The sequence below is a fragment of the Papilio machaon genome, chromosome Z (genome assembly GCF_912999745.1).
Source record: "Papilio machaon chromosome Z, ilPapMach1.1, whole genome shotgun sequence".
Taxonomy (NCBI): domain Eukaryota; kingdom Metazoa; phylum Arthropoda; class Insecta; order Lepidoptera; family Papilionidae; genus Papilio; species Papilio machaon.
The window spans coordinates 3320551-3346740 of NC_060016.1; the positions used below are offsets into that span (position 1 = coordinate 3320551).

The window sequence follows — 26190 nt, forward strand, 5'->3', positions numbered from 1 at the left end:
ATTATTAATAAATATTTAATAATTGAAAACATCAATAGCGTTTTATTTTAGGAAAAAAACATAAATAAATTAACCTGTGCAGATTTCATCCACCTTTTTGTAACCGCAGACATCTTGGATTCACATTTTTTAAGCATAAAAGAGGAGAAAAAGATGAGAAATAAATAGAAAAAAATTGTGTTTAGGGAGGCAAAGAAATGTTTTCTTTACTTGACATAATCAAGGTAAACATACGAATTCAATAAAAGCCTTAATTTTTTTCTAATGTTTATTGTGAATATACTTTTGTTTACAAATGGAGTATAGTTTGCAAAAAATATTTTTTTTGCATTTCGTATGTATATTTTTCTACTTGACTATATATTACTAGTAAGAATGTGATATTCGTTTACAACATTCTAAACAACTATTTCTAACGGATAACAGATAAGAGTCATTCCTCTAATATTTAAAACAACCTAATACTAACATATGTTAAATTTGACTATATTTTATTTACATTAACAATTCAAGAGTTACATAATATACTGTGATGTAGAAGACCAGCTTATATTGGTATTAATCATTTCAAATATCTTGGCGGCTCATGGAGCCGCATCTCGCTACACTTAAAAATTGTGTTCTGCACAGCGACTCGCGCGAACTTAAGAGCCGACAACATATCTGAATACAGTAATACACGTGCAAAGTTCTGTCACATGGTACACTTATTATTACTGCTCACATTAACACGGCAAATATTAAAGTCGTTATATATTCAAAGATGGGTAGGGGAAGTGGACTCTGCGAGGGAAAGGAAATTCTCTTCTTTGTCCCCTTTAAGGTACAAATGACATCGACAACTTATTGCATAATATCTATGGGCAGCGGTCACTTCGCTATTCTAGCGAAATCAGGCAACCTCTTGCTTATATGCCACCTTATATAAAATAACCGCATTAGTCATATAAATTGATAATATGCGCCCGTGAATCCTTTCTTGATATTTTTAACTACCTTTAGAAAACAAATTTATCAAACATGTTCCAATTTTTCATCCATTTAGACGTGACTACAAGTAGTCCAATATTCTGGGTTGCACTATAACCTATGCGGAGTTATCGCGGCTAGACCTTAGCTCATTCCCGAACACAAAATCTCTACAAGCTAACATGAAAGATCATCTAATAACATTTAGCATCTATATATTTTTTTACAACACATCAACTGCAAATATCATAACTTCAACAAGATTTCCTCAGCCTCTATTAATAATAACAACACTTGGCAAAATCTTAATTAGCTCGTACGGCTAATTTTTGCCCAACTGACAGGACTCTAGATGTTTTCGGGGGCATAGACCGATCAGACTATCTGAACCGGTGGGCATAAGTCTAACTAAATTATGACAGCTCATCAGCGCCCTCCTTTCAACATAGAAATCAAGACTTTCTTTGTATTTATTTTTACTTTTTACCCGTGACTTCGTCCGCGCGGAATAAAAAAAAAAGCACACAAGATAAAAAAGTTCCTATGTCCGTCTCCTAGTTCTAAGCTACCTCCCCATCAATTTTCAGCTAAATCAGTTCGACCGATCTTGAGTTATAAATAGTGTAACTAACACGACTTTCTTTTATATATATAAGACATCAGAACCAACCGCGATACTGGCGCCTCACTCACCGGTTCAGATATCCTTGTTAAACTATTTGTATGTTTGTAGCCAAAACGACTCAATCCATTTGTTGATTGACAATCGATTTATATTCTACTTCTTAGTGATACAACTTTGTAGTCGGACCAATGACATCTAAAAATAGACGGCTATATGACATATTATTTTGTGCTTATTTGATAAACGCCATTTTGGCGCTGATGGTAGCGATTTGTAGCGGTGATATTGATGCAAACTAATAATATATATCAACAGGCGCGTTTAATTCAAAAGGAAGCAAAAGCATTCATTTCCAAGCAATCGCCTATCCATTTATAGAGATCAGTGAATCTTACTGTTGAACAACTAGAATTCATTTGACTCTGTTAACTATAAAACTACTCCTTTTCTTTACTATCTGTGCAAACTATTTTCTTATATTCATCTACTGTTTCGTTGATAAGCTTATTGAAAATGCTCTCAAACAGTTGGTTCTTGACCGAAGCTTCTTCTGTATGAAGTGAGGTCCACTCGGGTTCGCAACGTCTCCATTCCGCAAACAATATATCGTCAATATGATCTGTACGTCTCGAACTAATACCTGTTGAAACAAAGCATTTATTATATTTTAAGATAAATATCATACCAAGTTCGCCAATCATTATAAAAGACAAACTAGAAGGATTATTAAATGCTATAATACATCTCACTAATATTAAAACGCGAAAGTTTAGATGGATGTTTGTATCAAGGTATATCTAAAACTGTTGCATGTATCTCGATAAAATTTGGTGTAGATGAACACAGTCTGGAAGAACACATAGGCTACCAATTAAGATTTGTTAATGCCCCACGGACGAAGTTGCGTATGACAGCTAGTTTTACATAAAGCGCTGAAGTACGTTTGTATGCAATGCCTGTTTTAACACTACCAGCCCCCTAGAAGAAATAACTAGGGTTACCCTTTTTTGGTCATGCCTGGTGGCTGGGGGGGGTTACGTCACAGTCACGTGACACTGTGTATTACGCGATCTCCCAACCACGTCATATCCTAACGCCAGTAATGTTTGTATAGTGCTTAGTCTTTTGACACAGCAATTTTAATTCTATGGGTGTTCGGTACCACCGCTAAACCGATCTGGATGACATGGAACAGAGATAGATTGAGTCTAGAATAGCGCAAAGGAAACTTATTATTTTTCTTTTAAATCTTACCTGACACGAAAGATGGAGTTGTACCAGACAGAACTTCTTTCATCTCTGTACAAGTTTTATTGACTATCTTCTTTGTATCCGGTTGCGGTTTTTGTGGCAACAAATTGCATGCATCCCATGGTTTATCACTTCTCTCGATATGTTGTCTTTCAACACTTTCATCGCAAAAATCTTTGAAGAACACATCGAATGGATCGTTAATGTCCAGCAATTCATTTCTTGTGTCCATAAAATTTTGTATCTTATCTTCAGAGACATTGTCGGGTAGGAACATTTTCGGCGGTTTCGGCATTCGGACTTCGCTTGGTGGTATGTAGGGTGGCGGTGGCTTGTCAGGTATTTCTCGTACGACCAACAATTGACACTGTTGCTGTTCCAAAGCTTTTATCTGAAACGGAATCAAAGAACTTATTTATTACTATTAAAATAACCAAAAAAATAATCGCAGTACAGTAATTTACAGTAATTTTGCACACCTTAATAAAAAAATCAATTAAAATAAAATTATTGTATGCTAATTTATCCATAAATCAGATTGATTATCATTTTTATGAATGAAACTTCATACACAGCAAATTTGTACTGTTCAAATAACATGAATCAAATAAAACAATTCACTTTTGAGCCTATTTCTTATTATGCGTATTGGTGCTGTTTTTTTTAATGCAGATTAGACACAATATTATTTAATTTCAAATAAATTGCTTACATAACAGTAATAATAATAATTAAATAGGTGACCATTAAGCAACACTATCTTTGTTATTTTCATGACACATGTTCATAATAATGTTTTAAATAACAACATTAAACATAACATTTAAATTTATCAATAATTACGTCTTTATTAATTAATTAAATAATTTATAAAGACATAATTAAGTGATAATCATAATAATTAGTGTATTGGTAATTAAATAATCAATATTAATTATTACTCTGTTTTCAATAGTAACCTTTTTAATTAATTATTTTTATTATTGCTGTGATTTTGTTCACTGCATTATTAATAACATATTATTTTCATAATAGAAATAAAGTGGAATCCGTATATAATGACATCGAAGGGAAATAACAAACACGTCATAGTAAGCGGAAGTCATACAAAGCATTTGAAGAAAATAAACAATCCTGCTTTCGTTATGTAATAAGAAAATAGAATTAAATAAAAATTTTAATTGTACGTAATTAAATTGCCTACACATGTATATTTTTTCAATTTTTTTACTTAAGAAATCAATAATGCTTTTTTATTTTTGTTTTTTTCTTATTTTGTAATGCGTCTCTAAAACTATTATGTAAAGAGGACATCGCCATTGTCAAATTATTATTTTCAATGTTGCTATAAACAGATCATGAATTAATTCTGGAGTTGCCGAACACTGCCAGATGTTAGGAATCATGATGGTCACAAAAATTTTAAATTGTTCCCGGTTATTTGAACTTTGTAAAAAAACCAAACTTTGCTGTGTAATTACTCCATTAACCACCCGATCAGTGTAAACAGTCATAATAAACGGATTCTATTGTATTGTTCAAAGTTTATACCTCTCTCTCAATTGCTAGCTGTTGTCTTCTCAACTCTTCAGCCTCACAGAGAACTGGTGACGCATATTCTGATGTGGAGGTCATGTTTGAAGAAAATACTTGATCACTGCTGGCACTTTCTGTAAAGTAACACTAAGTTAGTAAGATGAAAACAAGGAAAAAAACATTTACAATCAAAACACAAAATTTGTTTTACAACAACACCTCTCGGTACAATATGATTTAAGTGTAAGATATTAGGTTCTGTTACAAACCTTTCTCAACGGAGATATTTGAGGACCAAACCGGTGTATCAGGAGGGTCATCAACTGGCGCAGCGGCACCCGCCGGCACTGGTAATGGCCCCGCAACACTCACACCAACAATCTCCTTGCTATTTGTTTGAATCTCAACAGACAACATTGCCGGCTCACATTTGTATGTACTATCAAGTCCGTACACATTACTTAATCTCTTCAGCAAACTTTCATCACTGTCCATTGTTATCATTGTTACACTGCTATGATCACAAACATCACTATTTGGCTCACTACTAGATTGCACTTCACACTCATTATGTACACTTTCATTATCATACTCGGGTGAATTTCCAAGTGACTTCTCTTCATCACCGAGACATTTGTAATAATGATTGAATTCTTCAACTAAACTATGAGCAGTGGAGACTGAACTCGATCCGTCAGAATCTGGATTTTTTATTTGTTCCATGAACTTATCAAATGCTTCAGAATCCTTTGATAGATTATTATGTGAGTTTGAAGAATTGACGATGTTTTTTAAAGCTTCCTCATTAACTTCGTATTGTTTACCATTACTGAAAATTTGCGGAAGTGACAAATTATGAAATAGAATATTTAAATAGCCACCATCAACAGCTATACAGTTTTCAGCTGTTGTGGCAATTAATTGTGCGGGTAATTCAGCTGCTATGATACTGTCACCAGTTTGTATACTTTTTTCCGCACTTGTTACACTTTTCACATCAAGATGGTTGTCAGCAATCAATGTAGTGTACCATGCGCATTCCGACTGTTCCTTAGAAGTAGTCGAATCTTCACAGCCACTACTGGACAGATCGAAACACTTCAATGGTGCCAAACTACGATCTGAAGAAGTGTTCCGCTTTAACTTTTTTTTACCAAGAATTATTTGCTTCACATCAACATTGTTTGTCAATTTCATTTCAATGTTTTTCTTAGTCTTCATGAGCGCGACCTTGCGTTTCTCTGATAGTGTCAGTAAGGCTTTTCGCATCCTTTGCATTTCACCACATTCGTGCTGCAATTTGAGTAATGCACCACGCTGCTTTTTCTTGAGAGCTGATATATCTATGTTGTCTTGCTTTTTCTTCTTTTCTAACCAAAGCATTTGAGACTTGATGTAATCTTTTAGAACATCTTCTTGCATCTTCAACACAAATAAGAAATCTCTCGCTCTTCTTTGCTCATTGTGAATGAGTAAATTAAGCTGTAATAATAAATAAAAATATACATAAACATGGAGTATCTGAAAAATTTTGACAATTATGAAAACTATGGGTTTTTTTGGTAATACACATTATTTAATCGGTAATCAATTACCAAAATTACAAGTGCACTTTATTATGTCTTGTGTGGTATAATTGATGCTTCGCTCAACATGTTTACAGATTAAAAGAATAACACTCACCTGACAAAGACTCTTTGAGGCCATTGTTTCACTATCATCAACATTTGAACTATCTGCAATCTTTGTTAAATCACACAAATAATCAGAATCATTCACTTCAAATTGTTTATTGCTTGTCAAACTTGTGTTTATATCATTAAAGTACTTTTCAGATAATTTTTCTAAATAATTAAGAGATTCAAAGAATGAATCAATAAAGTTGAGTTCCTTTTGGAACTGTTCGCAAATAAAATCACTACTTAACAAACTATTATTAAGCCTTATTGTACTTATTATGTCAGATGGTTTCATTAATTTATTATTAACAGAGATATTCCTCTTATTATCCAATTTCAGATCATTTATGTATTTAGAATTCAACCGGGATTTATTTTTCTTTTTTGATTTCGCTAACAAATCATCAGATTGATTGTTTTTTATTTCTTTTTTATAAAGTGATATAACATTCAATGGATAAGCCAAAGTCGGAGACAGATTATTGTGTATCTCTTCATTATTAACAACATGAATATCAATTTTTTGTTCTCTCGTGTATGTAACAGTTGCCCGTCCAATAATATAAGATGAACTTTTAATGTTTGAATCACTCACATTCTTATCACTTTTAATTGCAAAAATATCAGTGCTTGGTGTCTTGAGATTCGGTAATGACGTATTATATAAATTTACTACCTCATCTGTAGTGGAATCTTTTATTTCCTTTGTTAGGGTAACATCAGGTATACAAAGACTATCAAATTTTTCATTGATTAAATCCGTATCTGTAATCTTATCTTCCATTCTCACAAGTAGTGAATCAAAATTACTATCAATTTGTGTAATTTGATCTATCCGAATTGGTTGTGGGTCTGTTTCTACAGATACATGTTTAGAAGGATTCTTTTCACGAACTTTAACTGTCTGATCTATCAATAGTTCATCTTTTCTGTATGGTTTTTGTATTTTCTCAATGTATGGTGTGCTAGTAGGTTGTTTTTTAATTATATTTACAGAACTTGCTGGCTGTAATTTGTTCTGTTGCTGTTGAAATTTCTTCAAATTATTTTTATTTTCTGGATTATTTCCTTTTTGTAATTCATCATATAAAGATTGTTTAATGGAAAGCGCTTCCTTTTCATTTTCAACAGAGATAATTATATTTTTACTTAAGCTATTTTTAGAATATTTATTGATGTTTTTATTTTTACTCTGTATATCTAAAAGCAGACAAAATAGACGTAAAGGTCAGCATATTTTTAACTAATTTACAGACATAATTATAGAAAAATATTTATAGTATGATACAAAAATATGAAGTACTAGCTTTTACCCGCGACTCCGTCCACGCGGAATAAAAAAATAGAAAACGGGGTAAAAATTATCTTATGTCCGTTTCCTGGTTCTAAACTACCTGCCCACCAATTTTCAGTCAGATCGATTCAGCCGTTCTTGAGTTATAAATAGTGTAAGTAACACGACTTTCTTTTATATATATATACTAGCTTTTACCCGCGACTCCGTCCGCGCGGAATAAAAAATAGAAAACGGTACTAATTATCCTATGTCCTATTCCTGGTCCTAAGCTACCTGCCCACCAATTTTCAGTCAAATCGATTCAGCCGTTCTTGAGTTATAAATGGTGTAACTAACACAACTTTGTTTTATATATATAGATAGATAGATTAGATAAGCAAAGAGAAAGAAATATAATACATATGATAATGTATGGACAAATCAATAGTTTTAAAATATGCATTTTGGAAAATATTAATTAAAGGTGGCTAGTAATAGTAATGAATCTGCAACTTATAAATTGTGTACCAAGTAGCACTTACTGAATACCACAAAGGAATAGCAAAATTAACAAACCTTTTTCTTTAATTAATCTTGTTTTGTCATTGTCAATTTTTATATTTTTTTTATCAAACTGCTTGCTTTTATTTACATTAACTTTTACTGATTCATTTCCTTTACTTAAATCTCTATTTTTTGCTAATTGTTGTCTCAATTCTTCTGAATCTAAAATATAAGAAAATCGGCATAAATGTGACGAGTAATTAAAATACTCTTTATTTGTGAAAAAAAAGTGATTAACTAACTACAACAACACTTTAATGACATTGAGACATTACTTGTATAAGCTTGTGTTAATCTCAACATTTTCATTTCTTAATCATTCATTTCATATCTTTGTTTAATCCCCCGTTAATGGCTTATATTGCAGACTACACATTAGGAAGGTCCTACAATGATACCTATTTCCTTAGACCCAAGACTATGGCTTTACATATTTCTGATAATTAATCAAGTAGTGATATTTTTTAGGCTTAAAATGGAATCCATAAATTCCCCATAACTCCATTCTGTAACTTTAAAAGGACATTGCAATCTGACATCTACAATTATTTACCTTTAACAGTATTCAAAAATAAACAATTTAATTTTTGTGGCTAAATGTATATGTATTATTGCATGCTTGTATATTTATATGTTGGTAACAAAATTTTACATACACTTTTTTGTTCTCTTTATTCTTGAATCTGTACTCAGCAAGTCTTGTTTTACTAACTTTGGATCAACACAATCGGCTCCTACAAACCTGCTGGATGTTTTAGGAGTAGCTGACTTCCTGACATCTTTTGCTGAAAATAAAAAGCAAGAATCATTATTTTTCTACTATAATACCAAGATTTGGTTACTGATCACCTCATGGTCACAACTAGAAGATTGAAAAGCTAAGTTTTTAAGGGCCACCAAATAATATATATTGTACTAGCTGTCGCCCGCGACTCTGGAATTTTAAAAAGCTAATAAGTAGCCTATGTGTTCTTCCAGACTATGTTCTACATCTGTGCCAAATTTCATCAAGATCTGTTGAGCCATTCTGGAGATACCTTCAAACAACCGTCAATTAGAGGTATGCAACACATCTGCAATTGAGGATGTCTATGGACAGTGGTCACTATTTCAGTGAATTAAGTGGTCGCTTGCTTGTATGCTACCTTATGTTTTATAAAAAAAATATCTTGTCTTAAGACCATTCCAGAAAAGGATATACACATTAACTCAACATGTACAGCATCACTGACTCATGTAGTGAGTTTACTATCATGCAAAACAATAGTGATTCTATTTAATATCATGTCTGCAGGTCTAATAATATTGTGGATATTCATGGGTAATTCTTATTAATGTCTTTCTGCTAATTTGCTCTCTTATACCATTAAAGGCACCACTGTCTGTTATATCTTTTTTATTTTTTTTAATCGTGCATTGTTATGTCTCAATGTATATTTCAATACTTACAAATATTTGAGAAACTTTTCGTTTCATCCTCATCTCCTATATTAATAATTTTAATCTTCCGTTTCGTATAACTGTTAGACATGTTCACAGGGGTTACTAAGTTTTGTTTTAGTGACCTCGTTGTTGAAACTGGTTGATCCTCAAGGGTAACAATTTGACGAAATCGTGGATGTAATGAATTCCGATGGGACCATAGTTCTGAAAATTAATGACCTACAATAAATGAAATAACCTAAAATTAAGTCTTACAACTTCCCCTGAAAGAATTTAAATCTTTTCAAACCTAAATTAAGTATTTAATGGCACAAATATCAAAATTAAACGATATCAAAATGTATAACGAGTTTGAAAACCATACCTTCAGATTCGAAATTAGGCAGTTTTGTGTATTTGATAACAGTATTTTTGTGTTTAACTGCGCTTGGAAAAGAACAGTTCTCGAGTGTGAAAAATAAATTAAACTCTGTGTTAAAATTTTCGGAATCGTTTTTTAATGAAATTGAATCATCCATTATCTTGAAACTGTACTGTATGTAAATATCCGGACTATCATTTTAATTACTTAATTTTAACATTCGCAAATAGTAATTAACTAATCAAATATTATAAAGATTGTATGATAAAATTACATTTTGTTTTATATAATGTAATGAATTTAGCTTTTGTTGATAATATTTTTGGTAGATATTTACAAAATATATTTAGCTGATGTCAAAAATGGTCTATGCAAATGGTTGATGTTATGTTTCTCTTGTCTGTGGCCATCTTAACTTCTATTTCCATAGATTTTAACAGCTTTTAAAACGATTTGCGATTTGGGAAAATATCTTTAAAAAAAATAAAAAACTCTCTTTATTATTTTTAAGAACATATATATTGTTTAATTATAAGATGGTTAATGAAAAAAACGAATTTTTACAAAAGTGTATTGTTCTGAAAGTAATCGTTTGGTCGTATTGTAAAATCTTACTAGTTTTTTTATACCTGGGTTTGTTTTTGCATTTATTTTAAAGCACTCACATGGAATACAATCAGGTAGGATTTGATATATCTCGCTTCCATATCTGCAGCAAATCGTTTGGACATTAGATACGCCCAGTAAGTATACCAATTACGTGGGCCAGAATCCGGGTATAGATAAATACGGATCCGAAGGGGAAGGTATCACAAGAGGTTTTATTTGTTGACGAGGACAGTTTAAGAGCACCATTCAGATCGTTGAATCGCGAATTGTTGCAAACCATCAAACAGAGAAAGTTTGCCTACCTCGGCCACGTTTTGCGACACGAGAAATACCATCTTCTCCAACTCATAATGATGGGCAAAATCGCAGGAAAGAGACGCGTTGAACGTAGAAAGAAGTCTTGGCTGAGGAACATCGGGGAGTAGACCAACATTGCCAGCGTTGAAGACCTATTTCGCTTGGCGGAAGATAGGAAGAAATTCGCTTAGCCGACGGCCCACCTCCAATAGTGGAGAGACACAAGAAGAAGAAGATAACGCAACACAATTGTTGCTATCCGGATTGTTTTGTTCGACTAAAACTTAGCTTAGACGCAAAATTCGGAGAGACTTTATTTTATTTTACTTAATTATTAGGGAAATAAGATTTTTTTGGAGTTATTTCGATTTGATTAGGAAATGAAAATTTTATTCGTCTAAAACCACAGACTAAGACGAGTACAGAGCAAGACTCTCAACAATGAGCAATAACATGACATTAGGTTAGCTTAGCTTTATTGCATTTTATTAATTTATCTGTGAAAAGGTTTTGGAGTGGCCAATTTTAGATATGAAATCTGAATATTTTACCCGAAAATTAAATTTACTTTGCAATTTGTAGAAGTAAAATATTAGCTTATGTTTATTCTTAGTCTTGGTAATAAAAAATATCTTACAAAAAATTCGGGTTTTCATATCTAAAGAAGGTGTGTTCTCGGAAGTTATAATAAAGTGATTCCTTTGTTGATGAATTAAAATGTTACCTCATTAAGGACTTGATGGAAGCGTATAGATTGAATAATTTAATGAATTATCGAATAGTGTTAGTGATATTGTTAACATTGCGTCACGTATTTAGTATTTAGTGTTATCAAAGACCATGTTTAACAGTTTATACGAACATTGGTATGTGGTTCGTGCTTAGCAGTTTGTTATTCTTCGATCAGCGTGTTTAATATTAATGTAAGTATTACAATATTACTTCTTATCGGTCATGAAACATCTGTGGTAAAGTAGCCATTTTAAATATACATAATAGGAATCTTCGCCATGCTAAGTATATGCTTATCGACGAACATTGGTATGCGCATGTCAAAAGGATATAGGCTGCCCATAATGACAATGTCGTATTTTATTTATAAGTGAAAATAATCTTCGATTTTTAAATACTTCAAAAATGCTAAAGGCTAATATTTATTGACTAATTAATGAAGTAAAAAATAGTCAAGCCTAATAGTGATAAAGATTTAACAGTCCTAAGTACTTTTCTATAAAATGACAGGATATGTCAGTGAATTATCTATAAAGATTGTATAGTCCCTTGATATCAGTCAGTCAGCTACTGCAGCTGGAAGAAGATGACTGCAGAGGATGTTGATCTGTCTAAGATGGGCATCTCTAGCCAAAGTGACCCTGATTCTAGTCAACCCTCAAGTAAGTAATTTTGTTAAAAAAGAATAAGAAATCGAAAAATGAAAAAGCTAAAATGGTGAATAAAAAAGAGTTGTTATTGATTATCCAACTTTAGTAATTTTTATTTAATATCTTACCTCTCTTTAAATATTTAATCCTTTTAAGACTTATGTTATATTTATTTGTAAAGAAAATGGTGACTATTTCTCTGTCAAATTGAAACATATGTTGAAGAAGAAAATATATTGATTTTTCTATTTCAGTCTTTTAAACTAAACATTATCCCTATGATTCGGAATCTTAAATCATCTTAAGGCTTTTAACTTTGATTGTAAGGAAAATGTTATTATTTATCTGTTTAATTCAAACATATTTATGTTATCGAAGAAGTATGATATTGATTTTTCTATTTCAGTCTTTAAAACAAAACATTTCTTTGTGGTTAGGAATCTTAAATAATTTCAAGCCAAACTAAACAAGAAAAGAATAATTTGGTCTAGGAAATTGGTATTGATTTTCAGATCAGCAATTTTTATGCATAGCTAATTGAAACACTACATGAGGCTCAAACCATGCAATATGAGGCATGCCTTTTAAGTTTCATAACATAGCTTAATACACTTTTCCATTTGCTCAAACCAGTTATTAAAACACTTATTCCACTCTAATGTGTTTGAAATGACAAATGACTTGAAAGCACTAACCTTGAACCTTTGACCACAAAGACTTTTCTTAATTTTAGTAAATGTAATGAAATTGTTAGAGCTTAGGTCAGGACTGTATGGAGAATGGTTAAGAATTTCTACTTTTTCCTGCTTCAAATACTCAATCGTTTGACGAGCGCTGTGTGAGCTTGCGTTGTTGTGGAGCTGGATGATGCGTCGGTTTGAGTTAGGTTATCGTAGTTCGGCAATGACTTATGGTAAACAAACTGTGGTATACCACTCTGCGTTAACCATTCTAGGATCTTCAAGTGCAATAGTTGCAACATGGCCGGTTTTTCCTACGAATGTGGCTTTCATCCTTCTTCTTTAAAGTGCTTTGAGAACGAACAACTTTAGTCAGCTTTGGCTCGTCTTGAAAGACCCAGATTGTAGATTGTTGTTTGGAATCACGATTGTAGGCATACATCCAAGACTCGTCACTACTGATGATGTCGTAGACGTGATTTGACTCCTCAGTTCAACTTTTGCAGAGTTTTCTTACACTTTTTTTGAAAGCAGATGCGATATCCAACGGCAAACTAGCTTTCTTACACCAAGCGCTTCATGCAAGTTCTTTGAATGGTTGTCTCAGTGATGCCTAATAGAGCCCCTATATCACGATACGTCACATTACGATCTTCGAGAATTAGTTATCTCACAGCAATGATTTTATCTTCAGTGCAGGCGGATTTTGGGCGTCCTTCGCTAAATTAGTCAGTAACACTAGTGTGTCCACGCTGAAATTCTAAATACCAGCGTTCGACAGTCCGCAGACATGGGGCTTCATCACTAAATACAGATGTTAGCTCTTCAAAACACTGAAGCCGTGTCAGGCCTCTTATAAAGTTGTACAAAATTATTGCTCGAACATTTATTTCGTATGTAACCTGACAGATTACAATCGATGCTGGGATTAAACAATACCATTAATCCTAATACTTTCAACTGTTTTGAGATTCCAAATTTAAACACTTTAGAATAAAGAACAGTTCCAAATTCAAAATGCCGGGAAATATGGAAACAACAGGACTTAAAAGGCATGCATAGTAAACTTTCGATTAGCACTAAATGTGATTGGGATTAAGGGATTTTTCAAACCTTCACTTTTTAGCCTTACGCTAAATGTGATGCAAGGAAAATATTTCTTATATGTCATTTCTAATGGAACATATGCTGTTGAAGCAAAATTTTTTAGAAAATAACAACCGTTTTCTTTTCATGTTAATCACTAGCTTTTTCCAGCAATTCTGTCTATCCAGAATTAAAAAGACTTTGATAAGTAGCCAATGTGTTCTTCCAGATTTTGTTCTACGTCTATTGCAAATTTCAGCAAGATCTGTTTAGCTTTTTAGGAGATACATAATAACAAACAACCATCCATCCATTCATATAGACTTTTGCATTCAAAAAATGTATTAGAAAACAACATTTTGAATATTAAGTGGTTGCAAAATTATTCATTATTACTTGTGAAGGGTGGTTATTCACTTGTATTTCTCTTATTCTTATTCATTTTCAAACGCATGGAAATTGTTGTTCCTCATCTTAAGTATGAAGATCAAGATAAAATGTGAAGAATCCATGATATAAATACTACATAATAAATATCAATTATTCTAGGCAATTTGTTTTTAATTTACAAAATCTCCTCTGCATAAAAAAGTAAACTTCATTTTATTCTGTATAATTCTGCAAAGAAAATGCTACTTCTTTATTTACAATTTTTTAAACGAAACAAATAATTTGTTGCTACTACTATGTAAGTACAAAATTTATATTTTTACTGATATTCTTATAAAACTTGTTTTCTTTTTAAATTCAAAGTATCGGCAGATGACCTCTTAAAACAACAAAACAATACACATTAATTGTAACCTGTTAGGTTAGGTTATCTATGCTCGTCAGCCTGTGTGCTTAAAATACAACACTTGCTTAGTATGTCAGTATAAGTCTATAAGCCAACTGACTATGAGTTGACCTCTTATGCTCACTTATCATAAATGATTGTAGAGAAAGTCGTCAACTTTGGAAATTGATAACACTTTCTTATCTTACTATTCATTTTAGAATCCTACGCTTAGAATTTTCACCCTGAACATTGGCAAAAAGACATCAAACAGATTGTGCCCTCTCTCTATGTTTAAAAGCATACAAATTGTACGCACTCAATAATAGAACAAAATTTCCAACATGTTGAATGCTGCAATTAAGGATTTGTTTTTCATTGAATTACATTATATTTATTCAAAGTATCATGTTTATACATACATACAAAAGCATGTAATAAAAAATATTTTGAGGCAACACATTCAAGGGTCCCAAAAAGGCATTTTTTAGCAATAAATAATATAATTAATGATATGTACAGAGTAACACAAATGAAAAGAACTATGACTTACCTATCGTATGAGTTGACCCTTGACATCCATTATCTATATCAGAAAGAATAACACTTTATTACTGTGGTTATTATGACTTGGAATTTTTTACTAATGCAAACTAATTTTTATTACACAAATTTGTTTACAACTACACAAGATGTGATAACAAGTGTAACATGGTGTGTTGTCAGTGCAAAAAATTCGTCGTATCGTAAAAACTCTTATCCGATGCTAATAGTATTATTAAATGTTTCTAATAAACGAATTACAATGTACAATATGATTTAGATTTTTTAACAACAAAATTAATTCAAATTTATAATCTTTAACGATCGCCTCTCGACCAACTGTCAAACGTTTCGCAGGATGATAAATGTCATTGTCACATGGCAACATTGTGTCATTGGTTTCGCAAATATCGCGAGTTCGCGAGTAGTCTTATTTATGAATTAAACTAAATATCTGTTTAAAAACTTTCGAATTATATGAAATGTGTAAAATATTAACAGTTGCTTTGCACATAGTTTAGTGTATTAAACAACAAGACTAACAACAAGTATAACATCTTGAAATAAAAACTGTGATTGTGCTATATGCTTAGTTGACTTATTGTCTCATAATTGAATAATATTCTTGTAAGTATTGTAATTGTTACTTGTTTGTAGAATATTAGTTAATTTCAGCGTATTTTTTAAACTTTTACTGTATTACTATTGTTAATGTGAACATGTTAATACAAGTTTATATAAATCTTAATAGAGTATGATATTTTATCATTAATTGTAGAAAAAAGGCCCTAATTTTTTCACGAAAGTCCCTTAAACTATTAGAATACTTTTTTTTGAGAAGACATTTATTTTTTGTTGTTTTATAACAACAAAATTATATGGATCCATTTATATGGATGCTACAATATTCTGACCTTTTGCATATAAAAACGGAATAACAATGAGAATAAGATAATTTTACTGTGAGTTTTGACTACATTGACACATGTATTGACATATCTTATATACATATATCATCCCTTTAACCATTTAAAAACAGAGACAACACAACATTCGAAACTAATACATAAATTCATAAGACAATATGAAATTTTACAAATGCATAATGTAGTTGTTTGCTTTGTATGAGTTGTGAGTCTAAGATATCAAAGAAAATTGACAGGGACAGTATAAAATAAAGTAAGAGGCAAAATTCTAACTTTTTTTCCAAAGATAGCAGTTATTAACTAAATCTAACAAAGTCCATCAAAATAGTCCAATAAGTAGTGGTACTGCATAAATTGTAAAATTATGTTCAAAGTATACATGCAAAAAATCCTTACTGCAGTGCAGTCTTGTAATCTGGTTAAAGTTCAACAACCTCAAAATTACAATGCAACAAGGACTAAATTGGTTACCAAGTCCATTGTAACCTATTTATATTGCACTGGCCGGACTTACCAATAGGCAGGCAATACCTCAAGTAATTACCTGTTCAACTCAACTGCCAGCTTCAACTCTATCCATTACACCATATACAATATGGCTGTATTGTAAACATAGCTACCAATATTTATCTCTTACCTATAAAACCACTACTTTAATAAACACTAGCTTTTACCCGCGACTCCGTCCGCGCGGAATCAAAAATGGAAAACGGGATAAAAATTATCCTATGTCCGTTTCCTGGTTCTAAGCTACCTGCCCACCAATTTTCAGTCAAAATCAATTCAGCCGTTCTTGAGTTATAAATGGTGTAACTAACACAACTTTCTTTTATATATATAGATAGATATGTATATATTTATATGTATAGAATAAGATTGAATAAAATATTTAAAATTATAGTACTCATGTTTATTTTTAACTTTTTGAATCAATAAAATTGTTCAAGTCTATTTAAACGCATGTCATTTGCCATAATCAGTTTCTTATTTTTTATTATCACTTTTTGATCATTAATGCTAGTTAGTAGTGATTGATAATTAATATTGTGATTATCATAACCACATGTATGCATGATGCGTATTTTTAGTTGTGGCATTAAGTGGTTCTAATAAGTCTGAAAAAACATAATCCTTACTTCCTTACTTAATATTCTAAATGCGAAAGTAACTCTGTCTGTTTGTCTGTCTCGCATTCACGCCAATACTACTGAACCGATTTAAATGAAATTTGGTACACAGATAGTCTAGAGCCCGAGGAAGGACATAGACTACATTTTAACGCGAAAAAGTGGTTGAAAGTGGGGGTGAAAGTTTGTATGGAAGTATCGCCTACTATCGTTTACTGAACCGATTTAAATGAAATTTGGCACACAGATAGTCTAGAGCCTCAGAAAGAACGTAGGCTCTTTTTAACGCGAAAAAATGGGTTGTAAGGGGTGAAAGTGGGAGTGGTAATTTGTATGGAAGTATTGTCATTTTAACAGTTAGAAGCTGGAAATTTCTTTCTAAGGCTGCTAATTTGATATAAATAAATATGAAATTTAATGTTCGAAAAAATGTTACCCTCAAGGTTGCTAAATGATAATAGGGGATGAAATTTTGTTTGGGAATATTTTAGATTTTCGCAACTGTTTTGTTCAATATGTTTCGCTGTTACCCTTACCAATATTTAGTCTAGAGCCTCAGAAAGAACATAGAATACTTTTTAAAGCGAAAAAAGGGTTGTAAGGAATTGAAAGTGGGGGTGGTAATTTGTATGGAAGTATCGTCATTTTTACAGTTAGAAGCTTAAAAGTAATTTTTTAGGCTGCTAATTTAATATAAATAAATATGAAATCTGTAGTTCGATAAAATCTTACCCTCGAGGGTGCTAAATAACAATAGGGGAAGAAATTTTGTTTGGGAACATTTTAGATTTTGGTGAATGTTTTTTTAATATGTTTTGCTGTTACCCTTACCAATATTTAGTCTAGAGCCACAGAAAGAACATAGACTACTTTTTAACGCGAAAAAAGGGTCGTAAGGGGTTGAAAGCGGGGGTGGTAATTTGTATGGAAGTATCGTCATTTTTACAGTTAGAAGCTTAAAAGTTATTTTTTAGGCTGCTAATTTGATACAAATAAATATGAAATTAAATTTTTGTAAAAATTTTACCCTTAAGCGTGCTAAATAACAATAGGAGATGAAAATTTATTTGGGAATATGTGAAGTTTTGGTGGATGTTTTGTTTAATATGTTTTGCTGTTACCCTTACTGATATTTAGTTAAGAATCCGAGAAAGGACAAAGACTACTTTTCAACGCAAAAAGTGTTTGTAAGGGGGTAAAAGTAGGGGTGGAATTTTGTATGGACGTATCGTCGTTTTTACAGTTAGAAGCTTATAACATTTTTTAGGATGCTAATTTGATATTAATAAATAGGACATTTAAAGTTTGTAAAAGTTTTACCCTCAATGTTGCAATATAACAAAAGGGATGAAAATTTGTAAAGAAATATATGATGTTTATGTGAATGTTTTGTAAGTTTAATATGTTTTGTTGTAATTTTTTATAAGTTTAAGTAAAATACCTCAACAACAACAGCTAAATTCACGCCCGAAACCCAGAGGGGTAGACAGAGTCAGAGCATCTACATTAGGCGCGGTCCTGGCACACCTCTCTCTATGTGTACATCCATACATCAACGCATAGCACGTCGGTTAAGTAAAATAATAAGCCTTAAAAATGCTAATCGAAAACAGTATTTCACGCGGACAACAGTCGCGGGCACATCTAGTATTACAGTCAAAATCTGTTATAACGACATCGAAGGGACTACTCATATTGAGTCGTAAAAACCGATAGTTGTAACAACCGGTGACAGGTATTAATAGGAAAGATATGTATATAACATTCAGCCAGGACCTTTGATTTTGGTCAGTTTAACCGGTATGTTGTTCTAAACGATGTCGCCATAAACGGTTTTGACTGTATATATATTTTGCTGTGATTGTCATTGCATGTGTTTGTAATGGTTTTGTGTTGCAGCATACCTTGGTTATAAATCTTACTAGAATTTAAACAAAATTTTGTTCTTGTCTATTGTATTTGTAACTAGCTTTTACCCGCGACTCCGTCCGCGCGGAATAAAAAATAGAAAGCGGGGTAAAAATTATCCTATGTCCGTTTTCTGGTTCTAAGCTACCTCCCCATCAATTTTCAGTCAAATCGATTCAGCCGTTCTTGAGTTATAAATGGTGTAACTAACACAACTTTCTTTTATATATATAAGATGTACATAAGTGATAAAAATACCACTTTGTATTTTGTATTTATAACCTAAACAATATACATCTTACGTTACTAATATTATAAATGTGAATTTTTATTTGGATGGATGTTTGTTTGAACGTATCTCTGGAACGGCTCAACGGATCTTCTTGAAATTTGGCATAGATGGACACATTAGCCCCATTTGTTTTAATTAAGTTTTTTTTTTATTACGCGCGGACGGAGTCGCGGGCTAGCTTTAACAATATTTCTTAAGGTATAAAAACTAAAACCAAAGTATTTATTTAATTTCAATTAAAGCTTCTTATTGTAATCACTAGGCAAATAAAAAGAACTTAACAGGGAAAGTTATAATTATTGGATTTTCAAGGGTTATAAGCAAAGGAAATGCAGAGTTACGGGATTAAATTATTTATTTTAATTTTTATATATTTTACGATATAACACAATGAGAAGTCAATACGTCACTCAAGTGACAATTATAATAATAGAATAAAACATTGATAATTTAAAAGAGGTTCAATATGTGTAGATTATTTTTGCTTGTTATTCCAACACGCCCCCTCAAAAATAATCACCTTTATACAAATAATATTAAAAGATATAATATTTAACTTCTCATTGTTTCCCTGGGGTCATAGTCGTTGGTCCAACATTTGTTGCAAGGATTAGGGAAAACCCAGGAAAAACCTAATCAGACCAGAACACAAAAAAATAACATAAAATTATTCAAGTGAAACAAAAACAATAATAATTATAACATGGATGTTAAAAATAAGTAAAGATTCACTTTAAGCCCATTGCACTCCTCATAGCTTGAAAAGAAGCTGAAGGCAGTGGTTTAGTAAGTGCATCTGCCAGCTGCTGACCTTTTATGGTTCGTGTAATTATTCGCAATACTAATGCATCCATTATTATCCTCGTAAATTATAATAGGTTCATCAATTCTTAAATTGATACTAAGTGCCAAAGATCTTAACCATAAAGCTTCCCTCACAGCTTCAAACAATGCCATATATTCTGCCTCGGTCGAAGATACGGCAACTGACATTTGCCTTTTTGTATTCCACGTTATAGTACATTGGTCAAAAAGTTTAAATAAATAACCAGTAGTACTTTTTCTATCACGTGTGTCACAACCACCCCAATCAGAATCTACATATGCACACAAAGCATTTTTATAGTCACACCGTTTGTAACATAACTTTAGATTAACGGTTCCTTTCAAATATCGCAATACCCTTTTAATACATTGCCACAGCTCTTTATTGTTTTTGTTTGTGTACCGACTTAGAATATTAATACTTGTACTTATGTCGGGTCGAGTACAAAGCATGATGTACATCAAACAACCTACAAGACTTCTACATGGGGCATCACATTTATCATCCGAATTCAGTGCTTCATAGTTTGGCTTACTTTCCATAGGGGTACTAACAGGGTTACAATCATACATATTAAATTTATTTAGCACTGTATTTATATATGCACTTTGGTCTAAAGTTATTTCGTCACTAGATCTAGTAACCCTTATGCCAAGATAAAATTTTATGTCTTTTAAATCAGACATTTCAAATTTACTCTTTAAGTAACATTTAAATGCGTTCATTGTTTCCATTTCAGCGCACGCAATGACCAAATCATCAACATATAACACAACATATATGTTACTATATACGTCCCCTTTGTCTAACACATATATGCATCTATCAACAGCCGAATTTTGGAAACCCTTCTCTTTAAGTGAACGTTCAAAAACCTCAAACCAACATCGAGCTGCTTGTTTAAGTCCGTATAAAGACTTGTTTAATTTGCACACATAATTCTCTTTGCCAACTATACCTTCCGGAACTGTCATGTATATTTCTTCCTTCAGTTCACCGTTAAGAAAAGCAGTTTTAACGTCCATATGGTGAATGAAAAGATTGAACTGATTGGCAAAGCTAATTATGAATCTAAAACTAGCTATCCTAGCTACAGGTGCAAAGGTTTCATTATAATCAGTGAGGTACTCCTGGCTAAAGCCACGAGCAACAAGGCGAGCTTTATATCTCACTGGCCTACCATACTCATCAGTTTTAATACTGAAAACCCATCTACAACCAACAATATTTTTATTTTCTGGCCTCGGTACTATTGTCCATGTCTGATTTTTATTTAGAGAATTTAATTCCTCATTTATTGCAATATTCCACTGAGCTTTATCGTGACGGTTTTTAATTTCATTATACGATTTTGGTATATCGTTTAAGTCAGATTGCGCACACAATAATAATTCATCATCGTATTCATTCAAATAAGATACAGGTTGACGACTCTTGAGTCTATCACTCCGCCTTAGCTCACTATTTTTAAATGTAGGATCTGTGTGTGTGTTCTTAGAAGAATCATGGTTTTGGAATTCACAACTATGTGATTTACTGTTGTCAGATATTCGGGATTTTGTTACTGATTTATTTTTACCACAACTATCAGTTTCACAACGAGAATTTCCAATATTCTCTTCACACATTAAATAAGGCTTGTCAAACACTGATTTATTACATTCATCAGTTTTATTACGAGAATTTCCAACATTCTCTTCAGGCTTTAAGTTAGGCCTGTCAAACACTGATTTTCCAAGTTCATCAGTTTCATTACGAGAATTTACAATATTCTCTTCAAGCCTGCACTGAACTAAGTCAGTTTCATCCACGATTACATCTCTGACAACAACAAACTTAGAACTAGCTGGGTTCCAAACTTTATAACCGTTTGGTTCATAGCCCACAAATATGCCTTTCCATGATTTATCATCAAACTTCGCTTTAGTTGTTTTAATGTGAACATAAACGGTGGAACCAAAAACCTTTAAATATTTTAATTGAGGTTTTTTATCATGCCACAATTCAAAAGGTGTATGTGAAAGTTTGAGAGCTTTAGTTGGTGTTATGTTAATTAAATAAACAGCTGTTAATACTGCTTCACCCCAAAAATGTTTATTAAGCTTAGCACCGTTTAACATAGAACGAGCTTTTTCGGTAATAGTTCTCACCATTATTTCAGAAACACCATTTAATTGTGGAGTTCTTGGAACTGTCAAGTGATATGTAATTCCTTTTTCGACACAAAAAGCTTTCATTTCATTAGATAAATATTCTCCACCGTTATCACAATATAAATTAACCAACTTTGTATTAAACTTCGCTTCACTCTTAGCAATGAAGTCTTTAAATGCCGAGAATACGTCAGATTTATATGTAAGCAGATACACCACACAGTAATGAGTATATTCATCAACGAATAGGACAAAATAATTTTTATTGTCTATAGTTGTAGGAGTAATTGGCCCACAGACATCAGAATGGACAATAAATAATGGCCGCTTAATATGACTTTTGTCTTTCATAATATTAAATGGTAATCTACTCTGTTTCCCATTTATGCATGACTCACACAAATCATCAGTTGGACATACTTCTGATATTTGATTTACATCTGCAACCATTATTCTTATTTTTTTAAATCCAAGAATTTATTTCTACTTATATGACCCAAACGTTGATGCCACAAAGTATATGAGTCTTTATTTTTATTACATTTTTGGGAAACAGGGTAGCACATGTTTATTGTATGTACTTCAAAATCTATAGCAATTAAATTGTTCATCAACCTACCTCGCATGATAGACTTACTCTCCTTTAACACGTGAACTCCTTTGGGATCGAATACAATAGTCAATCCAGCCTGCTGCATTTTACTGACAGACAATAGATTGTATGGTACTTCCGGACAATACAGTACATTCTCCAATAGTCCTTGAATACCTTCATTACTTGTAACTTTTAAAGTACCCTTCTTAGTAGCTGAAACAAATTCACGGTTTTTAGCTATTGAAATTTTTAGTGGTGTGTCCAAACTGGTAGAGTCATAGAACAGATCATCTCTATTTATAATATGATCTGAAGCTCCAGAATCTAACAAGTAATTTTGTTTTCTTCTTTATGTTCTTGGTATTCACCAGTCATAAAAGCAAAACCAGAATAGTTCGCCGATGACGAGGGCTGATTTAACTCGATCGATTGTAAGGTCCTTGCTCTTTCAGATTTATTACAGCTCTTGATTTGTTTATAAAAATAACAATCAATTTTCTTATGGCCTTGACGTCCACAGTGATGACATTTAATGAAAGTGGTCTTTCCTCGATTGTTTTTCTTGTAATTATTATTATGAGAAAATGATGATGGAAATGCTTGCTTGTTAACAAATTTTCGTTTACGTAATGTTAGATTATTTCTTGTAATATGAAGTACTTTAGTACTCGTGTCAGCCGAATCATTTTTGAGTTTAACCTCATGATCTAAGAGTCTAGTCTTCACGAATCCTATAGTCAAGTTATCTTCCGTCAATGTTTCTATTGCGGTAACGACGCCATCGTAAACAGGTGGTAATGTTAAGAGCAAATGAGCTACTTTATCACTTTCATCAAGTTTAGCTCCCGCTGCATGCAACTCAGTCATTAAATCATCAAAAATAGCAAAATGTTTCACGAGTGATACATCACCTTGTAATTTTAGTGTCAATAACTTCTTCCGTAAGGCTAATTGTGTAGCAACACTTTTTCGCTCATATACTAAATCTAAATTCTTTATAATATCACTGGCTGTACTCTCTTCGTTCACGAATCCAAGATAAGCATCTGATAAATATTCTATGATTACGTTTTTTGCAATCCGATTCTGTTTTTGCCACTCACTAGACTGTAAATTTGGATCCTGGTCTAAAACTTTTATTACATTTAATTCATTTAATAATGCACGTATTCTAAATTTCCAAATAGAATACTTTTCACCATCAAATTGTTTAATATTTCTCTTGGTTTTATCCATTTTTATTATTATTTAGTAAAATTTTATACTATCTGAAAGACTTGAAAAAGAGAAGAACAAGAGAACAACAACAAAATTGTCAAATTTATTCAAATGTTGTTTTTCTTTTTTTTAATCGAATGTTTTTTTTTTAAATATATACCTAAAAATGAGGTTAAACAAATCTGAAATAAAAATATTCCTGAAACTAAGAAACCTGAAACAAATTAATTAAATACTCATCGTATAATATTTTTCGGCGAAAAACGCAGGAGTCTCAGGCATATCAGCACAACTATATTGCGACAACTCTTTCTTCAGAAGCTTTGAATTATCGGTTTTCACAACTGATGCAATGTTACATTATTTTATTAATCTATAACTCACACGTCCTGGGCCCATAACCTATTGGATTTTCAAGGGTTATAAGCAAAGGAAATGCAGAGTTACGGGATTAAATTATTTATTTTAATTTTTATATATTTACGATATAACACAATGAGAAGTCAATACGTCACTCAAGTGACAATTATAATAATAGAAGAATAAAACATTGATAATTTAAAAGAGGTTCAATATGTGTAGATTATTTTTGCTTGTTATTCCAACAATAATTTGGACACAGCATATTATGTCAAGGAGAGATTTAAATAGGCAAAGTAAATAGGTTTTGAAAAATGTAGATAGACTGATTGAAATGGCTTAGGAATAATAGGTGACATAATTATGATAATAGATAAGATAATGATTTAGAAGACAAAAATCTGTTGTGCCAACCTCACGTAAAATTGAAAAGGTGCAGATCAAGACGAGCCAACAACCATTATTTAATTTTTCAATTGAGTAGGAAGCAATTTACTTTGCGAAGGCTGTCTAGTTCCTTTAAATAAATACTTCTTTGAGTGCAATATTGGCTTGTAATAACTTTCCTCGAATCACATCAATTCTCAGTATCGAGTAAATATTCAATATTTTCTCCGTAAAAAGTTAATAATCGAAAGGGAGCCCACATTGCATACTATGATTTCCTTTACTTTATAGAGATTAAATTCAATTGAGTTTATTGTATCAAAGGTATGCAGTTATTGAATTAAAAGTTAAACTGTTTCTCTCTAAAAGATCTAATTATCGTTTTTGTAGAAAACGTAAGTGTTACAATCGGGAAATATTCTTGTCAACTTGAACAGTTTATTAAAGTGTACTTATATGACCAGATATGTACCCACAGATATAATGTTCATACAAATAGTTATTGTTATTTCGATTCATTCCTTTTCATTAAATAGAGATGAGATTATGATTTGTGTTTAGCACTACTATAGAATTAACAATACTCGTTAATAAATATGCATTCACGTCCGTGAAAAATGCGTTCAGTGAGGTTACATTAGGTTAGTTAGATACATGGACCTGGCTAATTTTTGTCACTTCTGCAGCCATACAAATGTATGTATTGATGTCTAACATTCTCGTGTTTTAGGGGTATCTTGTAGTTCTGATGTTACTTTAAAGATCCCGGGACTCAAGGAAAGTGTTTTAGGAAGTCAAATTTTACTAGACAGGGTCTTTCCTCCAGATGGCAGAGTATTGTTTAAAGATTTCCCTCCCGACACAAAAAGGATACCCTTTGTAACCAAGTCTTTGTTATGTCTTTGAACACAGTTTGGAATGTTCACTTCTGTTCCTATTGATGTACAACATTCATACATGCGGTTAGTTTGTTCATTGTTGTTTTAGTTTATTTATTTTTTGAAAAAGTAAGGCAAAGAGTATTAATTCAGAAATAGCCATTTGTCAACATGTATATCAAACACATAGAGAAGTTAAATTAAATTGATGGAAGTCATTAAATTTTCTTGAAATCCCATAAATGATAGTTGCTTTTGGTGTCCTCTGTTTGACTCGAGTGTTCTTCTAAAACATGAAAAGGGTTATACGGTTTTCACCCATCATGTCGGTTGTGTCTTCCGGATGGTTTGTGTATATACTTCATTACCTACATAAAAATGATTTACCGAATAATCTTTCGCGGGTCGGTCGCGCCTTCTTCACTTCACCTTGTAAACACACAA

The 26190-nt window shown here is 32.0% G+C and overlaps 2 protein-coding genes across 4 annotated transcripts in view; one reads left to right on the plus strand and one right to left on the minus strand.

Annotated features, from left to right (window-relative positions):
- Nucleotides 1–1629: 1629 nt before the first annotated feature.
- Nucleotides 1630–9922, minus strand: LOC106719756. Its single transcript, XM_014514196.2, has 9 exons — nucleotides 9708–9922; nucleotides 9350–9547; nucleotides 8557–8685; nucleotides 7938–8062; nucleotides 6065–7222; nucleotides 4651–5863; nucleotides 4397–4515; nucleotides 2849–3236; nucleotides 1630–2234 (listed from the first exon to the last, which is right to left on the minus strand). Exons 1-9 carry the CDS (start codon nucleotides 9859–9861, stop codon nucleotides 2032–2034), a joined length of 3687 nt encoding a protein of 1228 aa, XP_014369682.2. The 5' UTR covers nucleotides 9862–9922; the 3' UTR covers nucleotides 1630–2031.
- A 1304-nt stretch (nucleotides 9923–11226) lies between these two features.
- LOC106720001 (ubiquitin carboxyl-terminal hydrolase 35) overlaps nucleotides 11227–26190 on the plus strand; it is a 37906-nt gene continuing 22942 nt past the window's right edge. For 2 of the 3 annotated variants that reach the window (XM_045686268.1, XM_045686270.1), the window contains exon 1: nucleotides 11890–12004. In XM_045686268.1, coding sequence (XP_045542224.1) covers nucleotides 11929–12004 — 76 coding nt within the window. In that variant the 5' untranslated portion in view covers nucleotides 11890–11928. Of the gene's footprint in view, nucleotides 11534–11889; nucleotides 12005–26190 lie in introns of those variants that run through there. The other variant, XM_045686269.1, reaches the window with a different exon arrangement.